This window comes from Babylonia areolata, chromosome 29, assembly GCF_041734735.1.
Source record: "Babylonia areolata isolate BAREFJ2019XMU chromosome 29, ASM4173473v1, whole genome shotgun sequence".
In the NCBI taxonomy this organism is placed as follows: Eukaryota; Metazoa; Mollusca; class Gastropoda; order Neogastropoda; family Buccinidae; genus Babylonia; species Babylonia areolata.
In genome coordinates this window covers 25,986,396-26,004,417 of record NC_134904.1, presented here as the reverse complement: position 1 = coordinate 26,004,417, position 18,022 = coordinate 25,986,396, and the positions used below count along the sequence as shown (strand labels likewise).

The window sequence follows — 18,022 nt, the reverse complement described above, 5'->3', positions numbered from 1 at the left end:
TGTCACATCATATCCAAATAACACAAGTAATTCTGTTAACTTTGAAATTCCTGCGTTTACACATCTCTCTGTATCAAATCTGTTAAAGCGTTCCAAACCATTTGCACATAAATACTCTTCCGGAAAGCATGACCGATACTGTCCTTGTGTTCTTTACAAAAACTACAGTTGTTATTATCAGTAACACCAATCTCTTTAAAATGATTTTTTGTACATAAACATCTATGTATCATTTTCAGCTGAGACCATTTTTGTTTTACATCAACTATCTTGTGTGCATGTATAAAACAAAATTTTCAGTTATGATGCATCAAAAGATTTAAGTCTCATTTGTTACAACATTTTGGTTTAATAATGTTTTCAGTCAACACACCAAAATATGGTCTTGAGCCTTTTGAAACAGAAAACAAGTGTTTGAATCAGAGCGAAGTATTTGTGTTGCTCTCCACAGTAATATTGTGCTTTCTTCTTCTTTTTTAATTTTTTTTTTTACTTATTCGTTTATTGCCGATTTATTTCAAGCATAAGTAAGGAAATCAATGTGCAAATCACATTTTTCTTTGAAGCTTACATATTAACTCTTTCCATGCGAACGGCGAAAGACATGACGTTAACAGCGTTTCTCCCCAATTACCACCATCAAAATATTACAAGCGGAAGGCTCTTACACTAAGAGGTGAATGTTGACAAAGAATACCACAATTCTGACGACGGAAGCTAAAGGTTGGGTCATTCAGACACCCACTGGACATCCGAGGGGTCTGTGTAGAGAAGAAGAGAGGACTGGCCGTACTGTGTGAGTTAAAGAACTTTACCATCATCATAAAAAAACTGTGCAAGACAATATACATCATGATTACTGAGCAGTCCGGATATACCGCACTTTTTACCAATTATCACATGATAATCACAACGTAATGGCTCAGCGAGCAGTTCCACTGAGTTTTGGGGTTCACATTTTAAAAAGAAATCTTAACTTTCAAGGACATTTGTCCAGAACTGGTTATATTTGGCAAATTTTAAGATAAACTCTGGACCAAATTTATCAAGAACTGGCCATTGGGGGAAGTTAGATAACAGAAGGTGGTTCCATTTGTGATTTGATTTTACAGCTTTACGAATATAAGGTAAACAATTTAACATCAATACCACATTTTTTTCTTTTTTTTTAACACTTTTTATGAGCAATTTTTACAGCTACTTTTATCTGGTTTATTGTTCCAAGCAAACATTTAACGAATGTGTTGATATGTATAAATAAATAATGTATCTGGTGGGTTTGGCAAAAGTAACCACAGGTGAGTCAGTTTAGAAAGAAGAATAGATTTCAGAATTGCTACTCTGCCCAGAGGCGTTAACTGGCGTTTTACTCATATCTTATAATGTTCTCTGCATTGTGTTGTGACTTGTAAGTTGGTGATCGCATCGACTCATGGCAACTTCCACTTGAATTCGAATGGAAAAAAATTAGGGCATAATGTCGATCGACCACTTGCAGACGAAAATCGCATAGTCTGAATTTTTTAATATTTTTTACATATCTACCAAAGCGAACAAAAGTCAGCCGAATTCAAAGAAAATTTACAGAATATATGCTTTTATGGCTTTAGATACAGATGTTGATATTTCCCTTGAATTGTTTATCAAATCCAGGGCAGCTGCCTGCTTGATAAGAACGACAGGAATTAAACAGAGAAAGAATGACTAGTTTGAGGAAGAATGTGCTCGGAAGAAGAAAGCAGTAAGGAAATGTGGAAGATCGAAGAAAGCAGACCCAGAGAAAAGGATACCTTACGCAAAAGAAAGGAGAGAATATAAGCTTACCCCGAAAAGAAAGATGGATTCGATCAAGCAAAACTAACAAAGTTGAAACAATCAATTCATAATCTCAAGTTATTTTGGCAAACTATTAGATCAGTGAATAGAAAACCTCTGACTTACAACTCCATTAATATTGAACAATGGTAGTTTTTTTTTAGTTTTTTTTTTACCTTGTTTAAAGTGCTAGATATGTCACAACCAGAACAAAATATTGTCAGTGATGAAAAGGAATCACCAGATATATCAGATGAACCATTTAACGAAGCTATTTCCAGACAGGAGGTTCTCGCCAGCATTGTAACCTTAAGTCTGGAAAAAGTGCGGGTCCTGATAAGATAATCGCTGAAATGTTGAAACATGCAGATACAACTGTCATTGACTTTCTTGTTGCCTATTTCAATAAGCTGTTGATACTGGTATCTTTCCAACAGACTGGTCGAAATCAATCATTCGTCCAATCTATTAGAAAGGAGATGACAACGAGCCAACTAACTATCGTGGCATGGATTTAACAAGTGTTGCTTGTTAGTAAAGTGTATACACACATCATAAACAAAAGGCTTACATCGTGGGCAAAAGAAGAAAATAAGCTCATTGAAGAACAAGCGGGATTCAGAGCAGGCTATAGCACTACTGACCAAATACGAGAACTCGTATTTACTCTTTATGCCATTGTATAAATCTTTTTGCAAAATAGCTCTAAACTTTATGTAACCTTTGTCGATTTTAGAAAGGCTTTCGACTCTGTGCTTTGTGGGCGGTTTTGAGAAAGTATGGAGTGAATGGCAACATGTATAGGGCTTTGAGAAGTATCTATAACAGTGTGTTATGTATCTATAACAGTGTGTTATCTTGTATGCGTGATAAATGTTGTTACAGTGATTATTTCAATTCTCCCAGAGGAGTAATACAGGGCTGCATGCTTAGCCCCATGCTATTTTCCTTTTTCATCAATGAGTTAGTCGTTGAATTATCCCGAAGTGGTAAGCATGGTATACAACTGATTCCCGGTGCAGTTGAAATATTTCTGTTACTATTCGCTGATGCCGTAATATTGCTATCTGATACAGTTATTGGTCTCCAGAATCAACTAGATAGTCTTAGAAGAGAAGCTGACCGACTGCAACTGATTGTTAATCTTGAAAAAACGAATGTCATGATATTCAGAAAAGGGGGTCATTTAGCAATCAGAGAAAGACGGTTTTACGGAAATGAAGAACTGAAGGTTAGAAATTCATATTAGTATTTAGGAATGATATTCAAAACAAAATTAAGTATTGGTGTAGTTTGTCAGAAGTTTGTTGAAAAGGGAAAAGGGGGGTCATGGAAATACAGAAATCTCTTTAAAAAAAACCCTTAAGACAACGGACTTACATCTGTTTTGGAAAATGTTTGACACACAGATGGAACCACTCTTAACTTATGCAACTTAAATATAAGGATTACATGAAGATAGTTAGCAGATTGAAAAAGTACATACTTTTGCAATAAAAAGATTCCTTTGTGTACCTTTGCATACATCTAATAAATTAGCTTATGGAGAAACGGGAAGATATACGCTATATATCAGAACATATATAAAAGTGAAGCGCCCCTAGAGACTATATGCCTGAAAGTGGTGCAGATAGCGGATCTAAATCCACGTACTGTACTAGCTGACAGGTTGAGTCCCATGGAGCAGTGTGCCACAAAGTCTGCAGGTTGCGTGCTAGAAGGACTGGTAGGTGGATCGTCGTTATCCGTACACCACACCAACGATATTCTCCAATGAAGGTCATATAAAGACTCGGTCCCCGACCTCCTCGCCCTTGTAACTAAGGACTGGAGATCAGAGGAGGCGCCTCTCCCTATAAAGGGCTTCTAACAAAGAAGATGACCAAGTGGCCAAAGGCTTCAATTTCGATGGAGGCAATTCGACACACACAGCAGCGAAATGTGCAGGTGGAGCAAGTGAAGGTTTGAATGAGAGACTCCTGAATGGGGCTGTCGCAGCAGATGTGGTTTGACTTCCAGTTGAATTTCAAAGCAGGAACAGGAGAGGAACATGCGTCAAAACCAGCAGGCCAGGGTACGAAGGTTGAGCTGGCCATCTAGGCGCAATGAGAATGAGATGTGGACTTTCCAGTCTGGCTTTCCGGAACACTTTGGACAGGAAAAGGAGGAGACGCGTATGCGATCAGGTTGCTCCAGTCTAGAGACAGAGCATCCACTGCCCAAGCTTACGTGTTTGAGACAGGTGAGACATAAATCGGAAGCTTCTTGTTGAACCTCGTTGCAAAAAGGTCCACCATTGGTCGAAATCACAACTCCCACACCCCCTGATGGATATCTTTGTCTAGGGTCCACTCAGTGTGGAGGACACTCTTGGACTTGCTGAGAGCATCGACCAAATGTTGGCTTTGCCTGCTGTGTGTTTTGCTGTGAGTGCAATGCCCTTGTCGTGGCACCAACAGATGAGAGCCTCGGTTCACAGGAAGAGGTCCGTCGAGTGTGCCCGGCCCCCCGCAACTCCCTTTGTTCACAAAACACACTACTGTCGTGTTGTATGTCAACAACTGGGTGGTCTTGCCGGCGGCATCACGCGAGAAGTGAAGAAGAGCCCTGTGAACTGCTTCGAGTTCCAGAACATTGATGTGCCACTAGCGCTCCTCTGGGGATCAAATCCCCGCTGCATGGAGTGAGTCCATGTGAGCTCCCCACTCCACATGCAATGCATCTGTGAAGAGCGCCACTTGAAGTGTGGGGGGAGGGGTGGGGGGCTATTGGCACCCTCTGTGCCAAAAGAGAGGAATGATGCCATTCGGACGTTGCCTTAAGAAACCACTCTCCCAGACAAATCTTAGTGTCCCAGGGCTGAGAGCTCTGGGACTAGCGTAACCTTAGTGCCCTGAAAGGGGCGCTTGAGAACCCTGCCCAGTGGGATGACTGCTGTCAGGGATTCTATCATGCCCAGTAGTGAGGATAGAACAGCGCAAGTGGCGGACATATGCCAGCCGATCCAAGTGATCGTGTTTCAGTGAGACTGTCATAGACCATACGTTGAATCTCACCCGAAAGAAGTCGAAAGACTGACTTGGGGAGAGATCGCATTTCTCCTTGATCGTGACAAATCCCAGCTGAGCGCACAGATCCAGAATTGTGGCCGCGTGACATCGGCACAAGGCCTGCGACTGGGCCTTGAGCCAGTCATCCAGGTACACACAGGTAAGAATGGATTTCCAATCTATCGAAGGGATATCAGTTCCCGCGCCACCTTGATGAAGACGAAAGAGGCAAGGGAAAGATTAAAGGGAGGGGCATAGAACTGAAACACTATGTCCCTCGAACACGAACCTCAGGTACCGGTGGGACGTCGGATGAATGAGGATCCGGAAATATGCATTCTTCAGGTCGACTGCGGTAGCCCAATCGTCCTATTGATTGGTCTTTCGAATCTGTACTTGTGTGTCGATCTTGAATTTGACACTGGGGAGGGATTTGTTGTGAGGGGACAAGTCCAGGATTGGTCACCACCCTCTAGAGACCTTTGGAATCTGAAAGAAACGACCATAAAACTCCGGACCCGGTGTAGTGTCCCAGATTGTTCCCCACCTGGAAACATCCCTGGGGGACAATTTGACCGCTGGAAATGTCCCCCGGGGACATTCTCATTGTTCAAAATGTCCCCTGCAGACATTTTGAGCGGCCAATTAAAATGCCCCCCCCACACCCCCCCCCCCCCCCCCCCCCACTCTCCCCTCCTGTAACATCCTTCCGCCGAAATTGTCCCACCCCCTCCCTGCCCGCTTTCTTCTGTAAAACATTTCCTACATCTGCGAGCACGTGGCGCGCGCGCGCGCGCGCACGCGCGCGTGTGTGTGAGTGTGTGCGTGCACGTGTTTGTGGGCGTGTGTATGCACGTGTTTGTGTGTGTGTGTGTGTGTATGTGTGTGTGTGTGTGTGTGTGTGTGTGTGTGTGTGTGAATAAATAAGATCTGAGATTTTTTTGGTTGAAATTATACAATATGATCTTCAAATGAGTAAAACTGAAAATGACTGGTGCATGTTTCTTGAGGAAAGGTGCGTTTGCAGTATCGTGTTAACACTGCATGTGTCAACATGCACACACGTGACCACGTACACACACAAGCAAATATACACGTATGCATATATACGCACTCACTCATAATTACGTCCTCAAATATACACCGACGCATCCACGCGCGAACGTATGCATACGTACGCACGCACATACACGCACGGACACACACACACACACTCTCTCTTTTTCACACACACACACACACACACACACACACACACACACACTTTTAGAAAAATCAGTATGGGGTCGATTTCATAATCGATGTAAGGAAAAGTTTTAAGAACAGAAAAGAACATCACACCCAGAGCATATTATCAAAGAAAAGATACTGAATCTATGAGCTTGCCAAACAAGATTAATAGCCTCTACTTTCTTCCGTACAAAACTTGACGCGCTGAAGACAAAAATATAGTAAAAATGTAAAATGCATCTGTGGCAAACAGTTCGGCTTGCATCATTGTTTTACTGTCAGCAGTTACGTATCTTCTTGCCCAAGGATTTCAAAGAGAATAACTATTATGCAGACGATTTTTGGAAAGTTACTTCTAACGAGGTCAGAAGTGATCGAACTTTCAAAGGCATTAGTTCATAGCACTATTTCTACACTCCTGTAATGCACTTGAGAATTGATTCAACAGTTTTGGTTATTATTGTCATTGATTGTCACTGCTAAATTCAATTGTATGTTAGTTGTGCATTTCTTAGTGGTTTTCTGCCTTTTCTGTTTCCCGAACCCCCCCCCCCCCCTCCCCACCCCCAACCCCTAGTGTATGCCACTATATGAGAAATCGTGGGATTGTGAGAAATCGTGGTCGTTCGCCTCTCATGTTTTCTCTTAATTGCGAGAAATCGCTGGGGGTGGGCGGGGGGGGGGGGGGGGGGGCGCACCTGTGTGAGAAATCGTGGGAAGTACCCCTTATTTCATCCAAAATATTTCTTTAATCGTGGGAGTTGGTTTCATGTCTTTTCCAAGTGCAAATCTGAAAGAAAAACAAGACAGAGAAAAAGGCAGAGCGACAACAACGACGATCATGATAATGACAATCGCGTTAGCGAAGACATGAACAGTAATGACACTGAAACCCAACTAATTATTGCATTTCACGTAAGACGGATCACTGCAATGCATCGACCTCAAACTAAACATCGGAATCAATAGCAAACAACGAAATTCAGGCAATCTGTAAAACTCAAACATAAATATATGATATGATATGATATGATATGATATATGATAATAATATTATAATGTAATTTATATAGCGCCCTTTCTCTCTAAGAGTTCAAGGCGCCTTACATGAAAGAAAAATATTACAAGTTACATAAAGCATTCATGACCAATCTTTCTCAAAACACATGGGGAGGAAGGTGGCAGAATGGTTAAGACGCTCAGCTGCCAATACACAGAGTCCGTGAGGGTGTGGGTTCGAATCCCGCTCTCGCCCTTTCTCCTAAGTTTGACTGGAAAATCAAACTGAGCGTCTAGTCTTTCGGATGAGACGATAAACCGAGGTCCCGTGTGCAGCACGCACTTGGCGCACTGAAAAAGAACCCATGGCAACGAGAGTGTTGTCCTCTGGCGAAATTACGTAAAATGAAATCCCCTTTCATAGGTACACAAATATGTAAGCATGCACTCAAGGCCTGACTAAGCGCGTTGGGTTATGCTGCTGGTCAGGCATCTGCTCAACAGATGTGGTGTAGCGTGTATGGATTTGTCCGAACGCAGTGACGCCTCCTTGAGAAAGTGAAACTGAAACTCTCAAAACCCCCTCCCCTCCCCTCCACTCACTTTCTCCCCCTCCCACTCTACATACATCCAAAGTGAGCTGACATGGGTGGTGTTGGAGAACAAGGAAGCTGAGAGTACTTATAGATAGGTTTTAAAAAGATGAGTTTTTAGTGATGAGCGAAAAGCAGAAATAGAATCAGATGCACGGATATGATGAGGAAGGTTCTTGTATTGACACGAGGAAGTTTCAAAAGGTAACAATCACAGGAACAGCAGAGATTTCTTGCGGGAGTGTAAACACTGATAAGGTCAGAAAGATAAGTAGGTCCTGCGGTGTGGAAAGCAGAATAGCTGAGACACGCAACTTTGTATTTAATTCTCGCTTCAATGGGGAGCCAATGTAGAGTGCGGAGGTGAGGAGAAATGTGATCAGTACGTGGGACTCTGAGAGTCAGACGGGCAGCTTTGTTTTGAAGTTTTTGAATTCGCTGAAGAATATTATGTGGACAGCCTATGAGAAGATAATTACAGTAGTCAATTCGTGACAGCACAAAAGCAGAAATAAGAGTTTTAGTAGTTTCAACAGAAAGGTACTAACGGATAGAGTTGATGCGACGAAGTTCACAATTGACTATGCGTATCAGATTTACTACCTGAGCATGCATGCTGGGATTTGAGTCAAGAATGACTCCAAGGTTCCTTGCTGATTTAGAAAACTGAACTGTGGCATCACCAACCACAACAGAGGCAGGAAAAGCAGTAGATGTGGACATTCTTGCACAGGAAATAATCATAGCTTCAGTTTTGTCATTTAACTTTCGTTTGTTGAATGTCATCCAGGATTTAACATCGATTATATAATCCTGCATTGACTGAATGGTCAGAAATGACATCAGAAAGAGGAGCAGTGTACAGAACGAACAGAATGGGGCCCAGGGCAGAACCTTGTGGCACACCATAGGAGATCAGGGTTGGATCAGACTTAAAGTTACTAATAAAAACAATCTGGAAGCGGCTGGATAGGTATGAAGAAAACCAACTCAGAACTGTTGAGTGAATCCCCAAAACAAGTCTGGAAAGGAGTATACTGTGGTCTATTGTGTCAAGCACAGCCGACAGATTGAGCAAAGTTAACACAGATAGTTTACCTCATCAACAGACAGTAACAGGTCATTAACTACTTTCAACAAAGCAGTTTCAGTGCTACGGGCAGATCTATATGCCGACTGAAAAGAAGAGAACAGGTTGTTTAATGTTCTTAAATGGTCTGAAAGTTAATATAATGTAATGTAATGTAATATAAAATTATATAATACGAACTCAAATCCAACACCGGAATCAATAGCAAAGAATTAAATTCAGGCAATGAATATAACTCAAACAGAAACATATGACTTGAACCGAATCTTTTCTGGATGTTGGGAATAACATCAAAATGATTCAACTTTATACATAATGTTACAGCAAAAAAGGTGTTTCACAAAGCTTTGCCCTCACATAGGGCGCGTGACAACTGGACCATTCACTCACTCAGTCACTCACTCACTGACAAACACAACACATACATTCACACCTTTTTTTTTTAAACCAGTACTGTGCCATCACCTTCAACGTCTATTGTTGATGTCTTCGCAAACGCCACTGTCATTATGATCGTCATGATCATTTCCCGCATTTCTTGTTTCCTTTTATCTCTCTTATTTTTCTCTTATATATGCACTGGGAAAAGACAAGAAACCAACTCTGATGAGAAAGAAAATATTTTTGATAACAATAAAGGGGACTTCCCACGATTTCTCACACATATTGAGAAATCGTGGGGGCGCCCCCCACGAATTCTCGCCATTAATTGATTGATTGATATGGATACTTATAATTATAGCGCCTATCCTCGGTCGGAAACCAATCTCTAAGCGCTTTACAAACACGGGGTCGTTTACACAACAGGCTGCCTACCTGGGTAGAACCGACTGACGGCTGTCATTTGGGCGCTCAATATTCGTTTCCAGTGTCATTCAATCAGAGTTCAGGCACGCACACATACACACTCAGACAAACGAGGGGAACGACCACGATTTCTCGCAATCCCACGATTTCTCTCACTTGAGAGAAATCGTAGGATTGCGAGAAATCGTGGCCTTACATGTAAACTTGATATGGGAATTCCACAGGGCTCAGTTATAGCCTCTATACTCTGATATTCTTATTCAGGATCTTCCAAAGGCATTGTCAAATCGTGAAGTTTAAATACAGTGCGCTGTTGATATATGTTTGTGCATGGGTGTCACTCTAAAAAAAAAAAAGTCAACTTCACAAAGAACAGAACTACGTACGTCAATCTGATCTTGATATCCTTGTTAATTATATGTTTGAAAATGGTCCAGCTTTGTCGACAGAAAAAAACATGTATCATGTTGTTTATTTCAGGAAGTAATCCATCTAGTATGCCCGTTTTTAGATTGCATGGTGATGTCACTGATTATAAACAAGTGGTAAAGTTTTTAGATGTTTATTTTACTTACAAACTGACGTAAAACATTCAATTTGATTACATCTTTAGGAAAAGTATCAATTTCATGAAAATTACAAGCCGCTTACCTTGGGGAATGGATACAAAAATATTGATTAATCTTTCCATGACGTTCAGTGCATCTAAATATCTATTACAAAAGATTCAAAGTGTGGACTGTAAGGCTATCAAAATTGCCCTCGGAGTGCCCCCTCATGCTTCCAACCAGAAGGCATACAAAACAGCTGAAATTCTTCCCCTAAATGAACATCGTGAGTTAGCAACAGCAAAATTCGCGATAAGATATACTTCAATGACAGAAAATTTCATTGCTGATGAACTGACAATTAGATCTAACATTGATTTTCCTAAAAGAGCTCCATTTCATCACAAGAAACAGTTGCGACTTACATTTCAAATTCGTTGCAAGAATCTGGTGTTAACATGAAAGGCGTATCTGTAAAACCACCTTATTCTCCTGTTCCTTTATGGGAAATGTTAAAAACAGAGTTAAAAGCAGATATTTATATTTATTATTCTGAAAAAAGGGAAGAAAATATCAATATCACGACGAGTACTGTATTCTGCACATTGCAGAAAAGTACCAGAATCATCTCCATATATATACAGATGGATCGATTCTTGATGACAAAAATGCTGTCGTGGTTTTTTCTATTCCTGCTTTTAAAGTTGAAAAATATTACTTTATTCGGAAGAATCTTTCCATATTTACGGCTATTATACAAGCTCTGAACTACTTGATGGGCAAACCAAATAGTTTTCTCTAAAATAGCATTCTTTGATGATTCCAATCAGTACTTTATGCTCTAGAATCATTTACCTTGAAACAAGACCTGACTTATTTGGTTCATTGTTTGGGGATTAAAGGTACTGATGTCGATTTTTGTTGGACATCTATGGCAATAACTGCTGAAAAAGCAGCTAAAAGAGGAGCGCAGGATTAAGAAAATTCGACAAAAATACATGTCAGTCTTTCCGTGAAAGAGGCATAAAGTCTATTAGAAAAATCAGTCTGGGGTCGATTTCATAATCGATGGAAGGAAAAGTTTTTGAAACAGAAAGGAACATTCCCCGAGCATATTATTTATGAAAAGGTACCTAATCCATCAGCTTGCTATACAAGATTAATAACCTCCACTTTCTTCCGTACAAAACGTGACGCGCTGAAGACTAAATTAAATATAGTAAAAATGTAAAATGCATCTGTGGTAAGCAGTTCAGCTTGCAATTTTGTTTCACTGTCAGCAGGAAACGAATGATGAGCGCCCAATGGCAGCCGTCAGTCGGCTCTACCCAGGTAGGCAACCTGTTGTGTAAATGACTGTGTGCATGTAAAACGCTTAGAGCTTGGTCTGCGACCGAGGGTAGGCGCTATATAAATATCAATATCAATCAATTATGTGCCTTCTTGCCCACGTGTTTCACATAGAATACCTTTCTGCAGACGATTTTTGGAAAGTTATTTCTAACGAGGTGCTTATGGTCGAATTTTCTAAGGCATTGATTCATAGCCCTGTTTCTGCATTCCTGTAATGTGGTTTGTGTTCATGCCTTTAGTAATTATTACCATTATTGAATTGTTACTGTTAAATTCAATTGCATGTTAGTCATGCATTTTTGTTGTTGTCGTTTTCTACCTTTTCTGTTTTCCTGAATTCTCTCCTCCCGCCACGCCCCCCCCCCCCCCCCCCGCCCCCCCCCCAACAACCAACCCCTTTCTCCCCTTTTTTAATCGACTGATATCACTAATAGTGAAAAGACGCTAAACCAAAGAACGAACACACACACACACACACACACACACACACACACACACACACACACACACACACAAAGGATAAATAAGCAAATAAATGTAAAACATGCAGACACACGTTCACACATACACGCACACACACATGCATAACAGATATGCAACAAATATGCAGTTTCACAGATATGAAAGCACGATCAAATACACATAAACGTACATGAGCACCAACACGCACACACACACATTACCCTGCCCCCGCCACCCCCCTTCACCCCCTCCCCCTCCCCCAGCACAGCACATTCAAAAAGGATTTTACGTTTTCCCCTTTATTACTGATTACAAAAATGCTATGAATAAAAATGCTGTGAACAAAAAATACACGAAGATTGTACGGCTTATCGCTCTGGTGAATAACGAAGACAATGATGATGATTGCGACGACATGGGAAGAATTGCAGCAAGAAAATAAAAAAAGGTAATATTCAGGTTTAGCAGGACAAAGATGGTACTGATTCTGGAAATGAAAGCTGACTCTGAGCCATGTCTTTGGACAAGTCTGTGTCCAGCTAATTAGGCTACATACTGAAAAGGGGGAATAAGGTGGGGGAAAATATTAATATTCAAGGTATGTTTCTTGAATTACAGCATTTTAGGTTGTTTGATTTAAAATCAAAGAAAGATAACTAAAATTGAGTGAAATAAAGCGTATATATACAAAGATATACTGCTGTAGTATTGGCATCCTGTTGAAATGCTTGACATTCACTGAAAAGAGGCACGGACAGAAACAATCAGGGAATAAAATGAAAAAGACAAAGAGACAAACAAGACTTCAGTAAATACCATGAATGCAAATGGAAACGTTTGACTGCAGGACATGATCAAACACACACACACACGCGCGCGCGCGCGCGCGCACGCAATCACACACACACACACACACACACACACACACACACACACACCACGCTCGCCGATACAGCAAATGTTTTGTATGAGAAAATCGGGTATGCGGGGGTTGGGGTGGGGGACAGTTTCGGCGACGAGAACGTTATGTAATACACTGGGGGACATTTTCATGGAAGACGGTATTTCAGAGCAAGGCTTAAACGTAAGAAGGGGGACATTTTGGCTGCTGAAAATGTCCGCAGGGGACTCCGGTGTGGGGGCAATCTGGATTACTGCACTGGGACCGAGCTCTCTGCTTCTTATAGTATGGGCATATAAAGAGGACGAGTGGGTGTTAGAGGAGGGTGGTCCTCCACCCATGGCAACATGTACACTGATTATAGCACTGACACAATCCAGTCGCTGAGTCCCAGGTCGCGCCACAATTGCGAGTGCCGGGAGAGATCCCCTGCTTGCAGCGGCTGAACGGCTAGAGGTGCTGAAACGGGGCCGATTCTCATGGTTCCAACCATTGCAGGGTAGCGTGCGAGGCATAGTGAACCAGACATGAAGTTAGGAAAATCAGTAGCATTCGCAATCTTCTCACTTCCCATGGAACAAAACTCTGTTCTCTCGTTCTGTCGAAATTTGAATATTGTAATTCCCAACTGTCTGCCATTCATCAATACTGAGACAAATTCCAAAGGATTCAATTCAGCAGCATGACTGATCTTCAGAGTAAAAAACACACCAAAAAACCACCAAAAAAACCCGACATGAACACATGTACAACCACTTCGTCGGCAACTTCAAAGGCTCCACATCTCTGCAAGAGTACAACACAAAACATCCAATCTATGCTTCAACTTTCTCACTGATCCCTTCTTTCTTCTTTATCTTTTTGATCTCCTAGGAACATGTCTATACGCTTGCCTGACATCTCAGCTCTTCTTCAGAAATAGAACCTTCACTGTACCTCGAACCAAAACAAACACTTGTGCCACCCAGTCCCTCTCACTTTGCAGCAACTATTTGGAAATAGTTTCCATTCACAGCTCGTCACTATGAAACCCCCTCTCAGTTCAAAACTGCCCAAAAGACATCTTTTTAGACAGTCATACAATCCCGTATGAAAAAATGGTGCGATCGCGCGCGCGTGTATTTGTGTTTGTTCGTGCGTGTGTGTGTGTGTTTGTGTTCTTCACCTCCACATTTTCCTTCACCCACTCACCCTTTAAAATGCTTCAAGTGTCCCTCACTTCCCAGCAGTGTGCTGCACTTTATGTGTGTGTATCGCCCCTGGCCCACCTCTGTTAATAAGTTAACAGAGGCCATGTTCTTTGAACAGTTTCCTGATCTCTTGGACCACTGCAACTGTCTTCATGGTAATGTGTGTCTTCTGGGATTATCACGTCCATATCAACTGTTCTACTGATCGTAGTGCAGTGAAATTGTTGGAATTTTCGTATGTGCAATCTTCGTCAGATTCGTCTCAATCTGGTGATTGAGAGACTGAAGTCTTAGAGTCTGACCATATGTGTCTGGTTAGTGTCCTTGACATGGACACTCCCCACACCTCCTCTGTGACAGTGTACCGACATTCATGCTATTGACAGACCAGCTTTTCGCGACAACCAGAAATCAGGACTTGCCTTGCAGACTGTACGGCTGACCAGTACAACACTGCCCTTCAGCAGTACTGTACAAGCTTCCCCTGCCTCTCGTTGCAGGGTGTCGTCCCGGAAGGTTTCCTGTCCATGGTTCGGACTTCTTACTGTGAAGTACCAGCGGCGAAGACAGAGAGGTGACATGCGGAAGCACAGTGGAAGCAAATGAACCAGAAAGCCAAGAACTTTGTTACTGTCCTTGTGCACAAAACAAAGACTTTGTTTTTCAACGCCAAGGTCAAGGTAAGTCAAGCAAAGAACTATATTCCATTACAAAAAAAAGCTTTGTGGCAGAACGAAATCTTCTTTGCTTCATTCTATCTATCCATCTTCAGTACTGCCTGGAGTCTTCTTAGGTTTTTTTCTGCTAAAACTGTTAACCTTAGGAAAGGGCTGGGTTATAAAATATGATCTCCAAATGAGTCAAATTCAACACTCAGTTGTGTCACAGTCCTTGGGACAAGAGTTTCAGGGTGAACCTTGTGTTGTACTGTATTTCTCTTTTGGTCACAACAGATTTCTCTGTGTGAAATTCAGGCTGCTCTCCCCAGGGACAGCGCGTCGCTATGCTACAGCACCACACTTTTTTTTTTTTTTCCTGCGTGCAGTTTTAATGGTTTTCCTATCGACGTGGATTTTTCTACAGAATTTTGCCAGGAACAACCCTTTTGTTGCCGTGGGTTTTTTTACGTGCGCTAAATACATGGTGCACACGGGACCTCTGTTTATCGTCTCATCAGAATGAATAGCGTCCAGACCACCACTTAAGGTCTAGTGAAAGGGGAGAAAATATCGGCGGCTGAGCCGTGATTCGAACCAGCGCGCTCAGATTCTCTCGCTTCCTATGCGGACGTGTTACCTCTAGGCCATCCCTCCAGAAAAGGATGTACTCAGTGTGTCGAAAAAGTCTGCTCCAAAGACGTGACCTTTCCCCCTTCCCACACCATTATTGCATGAGTGTTTGGATGTTGTTATGCCTACACTAACAAAGATTATAAATGATTCTTTAATTTCTTGTGATTTCCCTAATGTATTCAAAACTGCACTTGTTAATCCCCTGCTAAAGAAAGCCATTCCGGATCACAGCGACCTCAAAATTTTTCGCCCTGTCTTCAATCTTGCTTTAATGTCCTTTTTTTTCTCTCCCAACTTTGAGACCATTTGGCATCAAACAACCCGTTTTCTTCTTTTCAGTCATTCCATAGATCTGCCCATAGCACTGAAACTGCTTTGTTGAAAGTAATTAATGAACTTTTACTTTCTGTTGATGAAGGCAAACTGTGTTGACCTTGCTCGATCTGTCGGCTGCGTTTCACACAATAGACCACAGTATACTCCTATTTAGACTTTGAATATGTATTTGGGATTTTCAACAGTTCTGAACTGGTTTTCTTCATACATATCCAACCCTTTTCAGATTGTCTCTGTTGATAACTTTACATCTGATCCAACCCCAATCTCAACAAGGTTCTGTCCTGGGCCCCGTTCTGTTAGTTCTGTATATTGCTCCTTTTTCTGGTGTCATTTCTGGTCATTCTGTTCTTCACTTCTCTTTTACTGGTGATATTCAGCTAAAGTAGTCTGCAGAACCCAGCCAAACAGACAATCTCAGTCAATGCAAAGTTGCATTCTTGATGTTGAATCATGAATGACTAAATTTAAATGATGACAAAACTGAAGCTATGATTATTTTCTCTTGGAGAATGTCCACATCTGTCTCTTTCCCTGCCTCTATTGTGGTTGGTGATGCCGCAGTTCAGTTGACTAAATTTGCAAGGAACCACAGAGTCATTCTTGACTCAATCCTCAGTATGCATGCTCAGGTAGTCAATCTGATATGCACAGTCAACTGTGAACTTAATCGGATAAACTCTATCGTCGGTACCTTTCTGTTGAAAGCACAAAAACTCATATTTCTGCTTTTGTACTGTCACGAATCGACAACTGCAATTCTCCTATCAAAGGCTGTCCATGTAACCTTCTTTGGTGAATTGAAAAACTTACAACTGATTCTCAGAGTCCCACGTATTGATCACATTCCTACCCATCTCCGTACTCTGTACTGGCTACCCATTGAAGTGAGAATTAAATACAAAGATGCGTCTCTCTGCTTTCCACTCCACAGGACCTACCTATCTTTCTGACTTTATCATTGGTTACACTCCCTCAAGAACACTCCACTCTTCCTGGGACTGTTACCTGCTGAAACTTCCTCGTGTTAAACAGCTCTTTGCCGCTCCTTATATCTGAAACAACCTTCCTCATCACATCCGTGCATCTGATTCCATCCCTGCCTTTCGCTCTTCACGAAAAACTCATCTCTTAAAAATCTGTCTTTAAGTTTTCTTCTTCTCCAACACCACGCCACGCCTGACAACTCACTTTGTATGCATGACGAATGAGACAGGAAGGGTGGGGGTCGGGGGAGGGGGGGGAGGGGTTTGGAGAAAGAGTGGTCATGAATGATTCATGTAATGTTTTTAACATTTTCTTTTATTTAAAGCGCACTGAGCTTTTGGAGAGAAAAGGTGCTGTATAAATGTACATTATTATTATCATTATAAATAATCATCATACAATAATCATCATTATAATAAATGAATAAACAAATAAGTTTACCAAAGAGTTCTAGTCCCAAGAGAAAGGTAAGAGAGACCGACACTGATAAAAAGAGAAAATGGCGATTTGAAGAGCAGCAGAATCAAATCGAACATCAGAGATGACAAAAAGAAGGTAGCAATACAAGTCACAAGTAAGGAACAGGCCAAATGAACACGCTTAAGACCGAAAAAACAAAGTATCAGAGGAGGTGGAGCAAAACCTCTCAAGATGGCGTCGTGAGCCTGGCCGAAAGGAATGGATCAATGCTTGTAACCATGAACGGAAATTTGATTGGCTTGAGAAGGGCGGACTTGGCTGGACGTCTTATTACTGGGTTAGCCGCGAAATTTGGCCAAGCAGAGCCAACCAACGGGCCTAGTTTTTATCAGTTCGACATTGTACGGTATGTGACACCAGACGTCAAACTGTTGGTGGTCTGACTCACCTTGAAAGGTCTTTCTCCAGAGTGCTGCCTGATGTGTGTTCTCAGGATGCTGGAGGCTGTGAAACTCTTACTGCAGTACACACACTTGTAGGGCCGCTCACCGCTGTGAACCTGTCACAGTACACACACTTGTAGAGCCGCTCACAGCTGTGAACCTGTCACAGTATACACATCCTTGGGACTGCTCACACTGTGAACCTGTCAGAGTACACACACTCCTGGGACTGCTCACCACTGTGAACCTGTCACAGTAAACACACTCTTGGGACTCCTTATCGCAGTGAACCTGTCACAGTACACACACTATTGGGACTGCTCTCTGCTGTGAACCTGTCGCAGTACACACACTTGTGGAACTGCTTACCGCTGTGAACCTGTCGCAGTACACACACTTGTGGAACTGCTTACCACTGTGAACCTGTCAGGACACATACTTGTGGAACTGCTTACCGCTGTGAACCTGTCACAGTACACACATTTTTGGGACTGCTCACTGCTGTG

At 41.9% G+C, this 18,022-nt stretch overlaps 1 protein-coding gene across 1 annotated transcript in view; it reads right to left on the bottom strand.

Annotated features, from left to right (window-relative positions):
* LOC143274625 (PR domain zinc finger protein 14-like) overlaps positions 1 to 18,022 on the bottom strand; it is a 145,817-nt gene that overhangs the window by 26,206 nt on the left and 101,589 nt on the right. Inside the window, exon 9 of the mRNA XM_076578495.1 lies at positions 17,522 to 17,632. Coding sequence (XP_076434610.1) covers positions 17,522 to 17,632 — 111 coding nt within the window. The remainder of the gene's footprint in view (positions 1 to 17,521; positions 17,633 to 18,022) is intronic.